This window comes from Colletes latitarsis, chromosome 3 (genome assembly GCF_051014445.1).
Source record: "Colletes latitarsis isolate SP2378_abdomen chromosome 3, iyColLati1, whole genome shotgun sequence".
NCBI classification, from domain to species: domain Eukaryota; kingdom Metazoa; phylum Arthropoda; class Insecta; order Hymenoptera; family Colletidae; genus Colletes; species Colletes latitarsis.
The window spans coordinates 33,750,459-33,759,554 of NC_135136.1; the positions used below are offsets into that span (position 1 = coordinate 33,750,459).

A 9,096-nucleotide genomic window follows, 5' to 3' on the forward strand; every position below is an offset into this window, starting at 1 on the left:
CAGTTAATTATTGAAAATAAGAATGAAAATAAAAACTGGAGTAATTAAACTTTGATATACATTTATTCACGAATTAATTTACATTACTGAGAAATTTTAATAGAAATTACTCTTATTATTCCGTATTCGCTATGTGAAAACGCTCCAATGCAAGTTTCTACTCATTGATAATACTTATACATATATATACGTATACAGATAAGTAGAATGCAGTGTAGAGATCAACCACTACTGACTTCTGTAGCACACACTACGAAACAAATTCAATCATGTCTAACGTCAGTTACGATAATCTGTCATTCATATTTACTCAATGATAAATTAAACTATTTAGTACAAATGTTTTATTAATAGTATTAAAATATTTCCTAATAAAATGGAGTAGTCTCTGTAAAAAAAATGCAACGATAGCTAATTTTTAGTATAAATAAAGTAAGGTGACGCATTTTCTACACGTGAAAAATACGATTTTTGACGGGAACCAATCAATTTAGATAGCGATAACTGTATCTAATTTTTAAAAACTTTTATTATCACCAATATTATTTTGCTATATCATTAATAATAATATAGAGTAGCTAGTTTCTCAATCGTATTATTGTCACTCCACATTTTATTATTGTAATTAATAACTAACAAGTGTCGTTGACAAGTATTGCAATAATAATATTATGTAGCATAATACATAGTGTAATATGATTTAGTAGTATTTTACCATTCTTATAAATAGCAGTCACATGCCATTTGAAAAGTTTATGTGAAATATTTTAAGGAGTATACAATATTTCACCATTAAATATGTCTTCACCCGAACAATTAACTGTTGTGCAATCAAAATTTGTTTCGGGGGAAACTGTGATAGTTGTATCCTTTTATTAAAACTAATATTATTTCTTTTATTTCATAATACATATATCATAGATTTCTGTATAAAACCTTAATCATACGTTCAGACAATGGAGGCATCACTGATACAGGGTTGGGTTAAAGCTGCAAGAATTGTAGCACTTCTCAGTAAAGGAACAACTCAAGCATTGGTTGTTTTAATTAGTTCTAGAACACCTCCTCAAGTTTATAGTGATCTTACCATAGAAAGAGTTTTACCCATTGACCAAGATTTTAAATGTAATATAAGTAAGTTATCTTTCTAAGTTTGCAATTGACTATAGTCGGTTGTGTGTAATGTAAACTTGATATTAGAATTTATTTTTTATTCAATAAATATCATTTGTTCAAAGACACAGGTGAAAAACAACAAGACAGTTTAGATGTTTATCTTAATGTGACATCAAGAAAATTACACTTAATATTTGAAATGAGACCTGGAGTGGGAACTAGTTCTTTGGTATCTGAAATATTTAGAGCTGTAGAAGGTAAGTGTGTACTACTGATTGTAATAGAATTTCATATTTAACTTTAATAGAGTTATTTTTCAACAATTCCAGTATATCAGAAAACAAAAAGTTCTGCATCAGAATTCTTATGGATTCAAAAATTATCAGGGAGTACACGTAACTTGAGTACCACCAATGAAGATGTGCAAGATATTGCTGATCCTGTTAGCATGCAGTTCTATATTAAGATAATTATATTTCTTTACAATGAACGACAATTGAAGTGTTCTAATTTAAAAATATCTTTTTGTAGTTGGTAGATTTAGAAAGTCCAGTTCTAGTTGTAACAAGACGTAGCATTGCTTCTGGAAAATCTCCAGTAGCTGCCAGAGAATCAGCAGTACGATATCAAATGGCATGCAAGGAAGATGATTATACATACAGTAAAACATTTCAGTCAGTCCTTTTTCTGTATAAATTTAATTTATTTTAATATTTTTCATCTACTGAAATCAATTTATTATAGTATATTTGTTGGTACATGGAATGTAAATGGTCAACCACCAAATGGTATTAAATTGCATGAGTGGTTAAGTTATGACAAAACACCGCCAGATGTATATGCAATAGGATTTCAAGAATTAGATTTAACTAAAGAAGCATTTCTTTTTAATGACACTCCAAGAGAAGAAGAATGGAGGTACTGAAATTCAACGTTTTTTATTATATATATATAATAATAGTGGTATATATAAAACATTATTTTCATAGACAAGTTGTAGCAAAATCTCTTCACCCAGATGGTGTATATGAACAAGTGGCCATTGTGAGATTAGTAGGTATGATGTTGCTTATATATGCCTTAAACAGTCATGTGCCATATATAAAAGACGTATCGATTGATACAGTCGGCACTGGTATTATGGGTAAAATGGTAATATATATTGTTTTTTAAAAATATAATTAAAAAATTTGAACATTACTATATGAAAACTATTGTAGTTTATTTAATCCTAATAGGGAAACAAAGGCGGGGTAGCAGTAAGTTGTTCTATTCATAACACGTCTATTTGTTTTGTCAATGCTCACTTAGCAGCACATTGTGAAGAGTATGAAAGACGAAATCAAGATTATTCTGATATATGTACACGATTATCTTTTTCAAAATATGTCCCACCTAAAAGTTTTAAAGATCACGAGTAAGTATTCGATTTAAATAATCTATTGAAATATATTCCAATAGACATACTTAAAACAATGCAATTTTAAACATAGCCAAATCTACTGGTTGGGAGATTTGAATTATCGAATAACAGAAATGGACGTTACAGTTGCTAAACAACACATAGAAACGGCAAACTATGCTCCTGTTTTGGCTTTAGATCAACTTGTTCAACAGCGGCGATTAGGCCGTGTGTTGCAAGGCTTTCAAGAGGCAGAAATTAAATTTAAACCAACGTATAAATACGACCCAGGCACTGATAATTGGGACTCAAGGTCAATTAAATAATTATGATACTCATATTTGTATACACATTTTACTTCATGACTTATAAAAAATGAAAGTATTGTAATCGAGAAAAATTTTGAAAATAGTCTTTTGCGTTTCTGTTAATTTATCATGTACAAATATACAAATTATACAGTGAAAAGGGCAGAGCACCAGCATGGTGTGATCGTATACTATGGAAAGGAGAAGCAATCACGTCAATTGACTATAGAAGTCATTCTGAATTAAAAATCTCTGATCACAAACCAGTTAGTGCTATTTTTGATTCTCAAGTAAGTACAGACATTTCGAATTAGTAGTATAATAATTATTCATTATTTAGTTTCTTACTTTATAACTGTTTTCAGATCAGAATTATTGACATGACAAAATATCGTAAAATTCATGAAGAAGTTATGAAAAAACTTGATAAACTGGAAAACGAATTCTTACCGCAAGTAATGGTTGATACTACAGAAATCATATTTGATACATTGAAATTTCTTGAACCTAGTAGCAAAGAACTTATTATTGCTAATACTGGCCAGGTAAAAAGATATTTTTTTTAACTAAGACAAACTTTCTATAGATAATAATTACATTGTCCATAGGTACCAGTTCAGTTCGAATTCATAAAAAAATTAGGCGACGCTAGTTACTGTAAAGATTGGTTGGATATAGAACCCTTCAAAGGTTTTATAAAACCAGGTACAATCTAAACAGTTTTCCTTTTTTTCCCAAGATAACTACGCTATTTTAAAATGTAATATCTATTATACTTCAGGAGAAAAGTGTGACACTAGATTCGAAATATATGTTGACAAAAGATCGGCTTGTAAATTAAATTCTGGGGAAGATAAATTATATGATATTTTGATTTTACATCTTGAAGGAGGAAAGGATATATTCATAACCGTTACAGGTAGTTAGACTCAAAATGTATTCTACGTTCACGCGAAATAAAAAGTACAGATAATATGAATTAATGCTTTCAGGTACTTATGAGAGAAGTTGTTTTGGATCTTCAATAGAAGCATTAGTTCACATTCCAATACCAATCCGAGAAATTCCTATTGGCAGATTAATGGAACTTGTATGCAAGTTATATAAAAAATGAACAAAAAAAATTAAAATTTTGCAAGAAAATCAATATTAGTAAATTCTTTTATATTATAGGAAAATAATAAAAATCTTTCTCAAGATCCATATGCTGTACCGAAAGAAATATGGTTATTGGTCGACAGATTGTACAGACATGGTATAAAAACTGCAGGACTTTTTGAAACTCCAGGACTTCATAGTGAAATTATAGCTATAAGAGATTGGTTAGACAACTGGAGTCAAGATCCAATGCGTATCCTTCTCTAAAAATGAAACTTAAAAGACTGTAAATCATTTTAATTCCTTAACTTTTACAAAGCTGGTAGCGTGCATTCTGTTGCAGAAGCATTACTCTTACTTTTAGAGTCAACAGCTGAACCATTAATTCCATATAATCTGCACAGTGTATGTTTATCTGCAGCAACGAATTACTTACAGTGTAAACAGGTATATAAATCAACGAGTAAATTATTTATAGAGAAAAAATGTTATATACATAATAATCATTGTTTTAATCGTTTTGTAGATTGTAATGCAACTTCCGGAGATAAGAAGAACAGTTTTTCTTTACATATGTTATTTTTTAAAGGAGTTACTAAATCATACTCAAGACAATGAATTAGATGCAAAAACTTTAGGTAAGACTTTATCATGTAGTCATTTTTTATTACAATCAACAAATTTGTATTATTCATTTTATAGCAACATTGTTTGGATCAATATTCCTAAGGGATCCACCACGAAGTAGAGATGATCGAAATCAAAGAAGTCGTACTGTTCAAGCAACAATTGACAGAAAAAAGGCAGCATTTGTTTATCACTTTTTAGTGAATGATCAAAGTGATCAATACAGTCATTATTCGCTTTAAAAGAACCAGCGCATTAAAAGCATTTCGTTTAGTTAGAAATAGTAATTTAATTAGCAACATTAAGAAAATATTTTGTGACGTTTAATACTTCTATGATAGTACTTAACAATGATGCGAACTAAATTTTTATGTCAACATAATATATATAAATAACTTGCCAATTCAAAAACTTATTTTGAACGAATACACTGTATGCTTGTGTGAAATACTCGTAACTAGGTAATAAGAATAAGTAATCTCGAGTTACAATCTCATCTAGTCTTTACAGCCTAAAATGGCTAATTGCGTAATATGTAAATTTATTCGTAATAATTACGTTCTTTGATACATTCTAAATTAATTTTATATTAGCTTAATATTATCATCAAGTGTTTAGAATAGAAACAATAATTTTAAGTTTGCATATAAGTAATTTTAAGTTTAAACAGTGTACAACATTTATTAATATTATAATGTTATATACATGCACAAGATCATTTAGAAAAAACTTAATCAGGAATGTCCAAACCGAGTTCTAAAGTTCAACCCTCCCTTATGTTCTGTAATCACTAATTCACTATACGATGCATGTCCAATATGAACGTCTCCCATATTCAAGAAAAACGGGAACGCGTAACTATGTTGATTTTTTTGACTATGACACGTGAAAGGTGAACGAGTTACATAAAGGGCTATTAACAATATTTTATTTCCAGCCACATAATATAACAAGCTATGACATTTACTTGTAAATAAAAAGGAAAAACATGAAAACAATTGGTAAATAAGATTTTGGTGGTGATTAATTTTAAAGATTTCTTTAAACATTTTCAATTTTAGAAAAGAACTTAAAATAGTAAAACGGTTTTAAAAACAATTGTTGAAAAAATTATAAAGCACATAATTCATATAAAAAAATACTAAATTAGGAATGGAAGAAGGGAATAATGAACAACTGGCAGTTTTAATATTATGTATGAAAAGAAACATTAAATGAAAATTACTTTTGTCATGGAGTGTGCAAAACATAGGTAAAGAATTACAAAAAAGACAAAAAAAGACTTGCCTTTAATGTTTATCTTTCCTGATGAACAAGTGCAAATCTATTTACAAAACGAATTGAAACACACGATAGGATAGCATATTAAATGACAAATAATTAAGAAAATTTAAAAATTGAAACCTTTTTGATTCGATTCAGTTGGTTTGAATTCCAACTGACCATCAGTTGTTGTAGGTGCTACCGTTGCTTCTTCAGTATCCTATGAATAAAATAGTTTTATATGAATATTATTTTTGGTTTTCATTTTTATTCAAAATCATGTGTTTCTCTAAAAACTAAAAGTAAGAAAGGACTTTTGCTTCTGGTTTAAGACAAGAACGCGTACAATTCGCGAAACAGGGACTTATTGAACAATTATATTAGTAGTCGAATAATAAATTTTCGGAAAATTGCTTACCCCATCCGAGAAGAAAGTATCGATCATTGCAACGGCTTTTTGATACACTTGTTCTACTTCATGATGTTGAAGAACCTCCAGTTTGTCTAAACCTCCAACTTCTTCTATCATGATAGCTACACGTTCGACTTCTCCCATTTTTTCTGCTGCACTCAAAATATTAATCAAGCCATCAAGAACAACAACCACAGTTTTCCAATCCTTGACTTCTAGCAAGTTACAGAATGGCACTAGCACTCCCAACTGTACTAATTGAGCTAATTGTTGTACAGATCCACCAGATGTTAAGTTAGTCACAGCCCATGCTGCTTCTTTTTGAGATTTAAAATCTCCCTGAATAATAAAATACAAAATTATTTAAAACTAAAATCATTTTTACTACGAAACACAATTTACTTACAGACTGTAGAACATGTATTAAAGATGGAAGTAATCCAGCATTTATGACATGCTGAATTTGATCTATATTACCAGCAGTGATGTTGCTAATAGTCCATGCTGCTTCTTTAACAATATTAACACGATGATGTTGCAATAATAACCCTAAATGTTGTAAACCGCCTGCTGATATTATTGCATCTGTCTGCATATCATTGCCTGTAACTATATTTCCAACTGCACGAAGTGCTGGTGTCAGAACTGTTACTTCAGTTGAAGCAAGTAAATCCACAAGTTTTGAAATAACTCCAGATTCTACAACTGCTTGTATTTTATCATTGGAACCATCGGTAAGGTATGATAGAGCCCAGCAAGCATCAGCTGTAATGTTAAAATGTTAAATTATTTTAAAGTCCGATACATGCTTAAAAAATGTCTCTTTCATTTAGAAGTACAGTGTACTCTAAAAATACAGTAATGAATACTATTAACTCACCAAGAATGACTTTATCAGTATAACTAAGCAAACGATTTAATACTGGAAGAGCAGTTCGTACAACTTCAAACGGAGGCGGAGGATTTTTATTGCGGCACAAATTTGATAATGTCCAGACAATGTTACGCGTAAATGACACCTATATCAATAATGAATTTTAGTAATGAACCTACATTAAAATAAATGCATATTATACGTACAGAAGTGTCAGGTTTGATTAATTCTAATAAATGGGGCATAGCATCGTTTCCAAGAACAAAATCACGAGCTATTGGTCCATCTCCAGCTATATTTCCAAGTGCCCACACTGCTTGTTCAGCAACATTAGGTGATACAGACTTAAGCAATGCAACTAATTTTGGTATAGCGCCATGTTTAATAACAACATAAGTTTGATCTTGTGTACCAGAAGCTACATTCGTGAGTGCCCATGCTGCTTCAAATTGCAGTGCAGCACTACAAACATTTTATGGTAATAATAAATAATTCGTGAATTTAAGTAAGAGTAAAATAAATTTACTATGTTATTCATACTTGTGATGACAATCTAAGAATTGAATGCAGCGGGGGACAATTCCACGTCGTATCATAATATCTATAGGTGGATTCTTTTCTCTGCTCAACATTTTTCTACATGCTTGTGTCGCCTGTAGTTGAATTGTTTCATCTGAAGATTTCATCCCAGTAACAATTTCATCTATAGATGTAGAAATAGGTGAAAGATTAGTTTCACCTATAGGGCTTTGTGGCTCTTTGCCTACGGTGAGATTACGACGTTTTAATAATTGTTCATCTTTCCTAGCTTTTCGCAATTCTACTGATATTTCGCTTCTTCTTCTACGTGCCTCCTGTAATAGTAAATTATATAATATTACATAACATATAATGTAAACAAAAAATACACTCATATGTACTACTTCTATTTAACATAAATAGAAGAATAGAATAAAAAAATACTAAATAAACTTTTATATTTCAATTATTTTACAGAGTTAACTTACTTCATGTTTGTAATTAAATTTAAAATTAGCCTTGCGGTTATGGTTGTCAGCTTCTGGTGCAGGCATCTTTTCAAAAAATTAAGCAAAATGGGTATGTACTTTTATCTGTAAAAAAACGAACGATACTTATACGCTAATGTACAAAAATTACTGTATGAAAATTAACTAAATTATACGATGTTATAAGAAAATAAGGTACAAATAAGTTGTTTATGTTTTATTATTTAATGATATAGGAAACTTCGAGAATATACCTAAATTGTAATTACTAACTAATGAATATATGTATACAGCAAACGGAGTAGAAAAAATGAATTATATTACCGGTCTATGTGAATTTGAATAACTGTATTTACGACAATCTAAAGTACGTACATCATGCAGTAAATCATATTTAAATAATACGCTATTTCAAACCTTCATTTTCTAACGGTAATTTGCAATTTTTTTGTACATCGTACGAACTATGTTTAAAATATAGTTTAAAACTAACTGTCAAGATAAAAAATTCCACTAACCGTAGATATACCAATATATATTAGAACAAAACAGAAAATAGAACGTAGAATTATCACACACTTTATGAACTGATCGCGACCCGCGCGTCAAACGTATAATGGCTGGTTAAGAAGTTTCTTTGTACTTAGAACCTGTTGCTGCTGATCGGAGGACGAAAAAGAAATTATTGTTTATCTACGTCCAATTAGAACCTCCATCTTTGTATGACGAAATAACGTATTGAATTATGATTGGTGATGAAAATTGTGACATTACGTGATTGGTCGTTTAATATTCAACGTTCAGATTTTAAATCTAAGTACACTACATAAATAGTCGAAACATTGTTAATTATCTTTCAGACTTTCAATATAATGCATTATAGTGATATCAAACAATTCAGTTATAATTTTTCTGAAATTGTATAGTTATTGTATATATTGACATTTCAAACAGCAAATGTGTATTTTATTCATTTTATTGCTTAAATG

At 29.8% G+C, this 9,096-nt stretch overlaps 2 protein-coding genes across 4 annotated transcripts; one reads left to right on the forward strand and one right to left on the reverse strand.

The window, feature by feature from the left end:
* Positions 1–133: 133 nt before the first annotated feature.
* On the forward strand, positions 134–5,351 carry Ocrl (Oculocerebrorenal syndrome of Lowe). Of its 2 annotated transcripts, XM_076762882.1 has the most exons (18): positions 136–864; positions 954–1,134; positions 1,239–1,373; positions 1,446–1,558; positions 1,648–1,790; positions 1,861–2,034; positions 2,106–2,268; positions 2,355–2,533; positions 2,610–2,831; positions 2,981–3,116; positions 3,192–3,371; positions 3,435–3,531; positions 3,608–3,745; positions 3,819–3,916; positions 4,000–4,177; positions 4,244–4,371; positions 4,451–4,562; positions 4,627–5,351. In XM_076762882.1, the coding sequence occupies exons 1-18, from the start codon at positions 799–801 to the stop codon at positions 4,791–4,793; spliced, it is 2,610 nt and encodes an 869-aa protein (XP_076618997.1). In that variant the 5' UTR covers positions 136–798; the 3' UTR covers positions 4,794–5,351. The 2 variants fall into 2 exon arrangements, 1 of the variants encoding a protein (XP_076618997.1); XR_013079475.1 differs by lacking the exon at positions 4,627–5,351 and having other exon boundaries at positions 134–864; positions 4,251–4,371.
* A 433-nt stretch (positions 5,352–5,784) lies between these two features.
* On the reverse strand, positions 5,785–8,816 carry Pen (karyopherin subunit alpha). Of its 2 annotated transcripts, none has more exons than XM_076762883.1 (8): positions 8,626–8,816; positions 8,108–8,212; positions 7,641–7,954; positions 7,307–7,562; positions 7,107–7,245; positions 6,633–6,991; positions 6,233–6,565; positions 5,785–6,034 (listed from the first exon to the last, which is right to left on the reverse strand). In XM_076762883.1, the coding sequence occupies exons 2-8, from the start codon at positions 8,171–8,173 to the stop codon at positions 5,942–5,944; spliced, it is 1,560 nt and encodes a 519-aa protein (XP_076618998.1). In that variant the 5' UTR covers positions 8,174–8,212; positions 8,626–8,816; the 3' UTR covers positions 5,785–5,941. The 2 variants fall into 2 exon arrangements, with proteins under 2 accessions (XP_076618998.1, XP_076619000.1); XM_076762885.1 differs by lacking the exon at positions 8,626–8,816 and adding an exon at positions 8,525–8,553.
* Positions 8,817–9,096: the final 280 nt, after the last annotated feature.

Excerpts from the sequence above, each read along its gene's own strand:
- Pen (XM_076762883.1), bottom strand. The coding sequence starts at position 8,173 with ATGCCTGCACCAGAAGCTGACAACCATAACCGCAAGGCTAATTTTAAA. Across the intron at positions 7,563-7,640 it reads TTCTTAGATTGTCATCACAA|TGCTGCACTGCAATTTGAAG; the intron begins GTATGAATAACA and ends AAATGTTTGTAG. Across the intron at positions 6,566-6,632 it reads TAATACATGTTCTACAGTCT|GGAGATTTTAAATCTCAAAA; the intron begins GTAAGTAAATTG and ends TTTATTATTCAG.
- Ocrl (XM_076762882.1), top strand. The coding sequence starts at position 799 with ATGTCTTCACCCGAACAATTAACTGTTGTGCAATCAAAATTTGTTTCG. Across the intron at positions 2,035-2,105 it reads CCAAGAGAAGAAGAATGGAG|ACAAGTTGTAGCAAAATCTC; the intron begins GTACTGAAATTC and ends TTATTTTCATAG. Across the intron at positions 4,178-4,243 it reads CTGGAGTCAAGATCCAATGC|CTGGTAGCGTGCATTCTGTT; the intron begins GTATCCTTCTCT and ends ACTTTTACAAAG.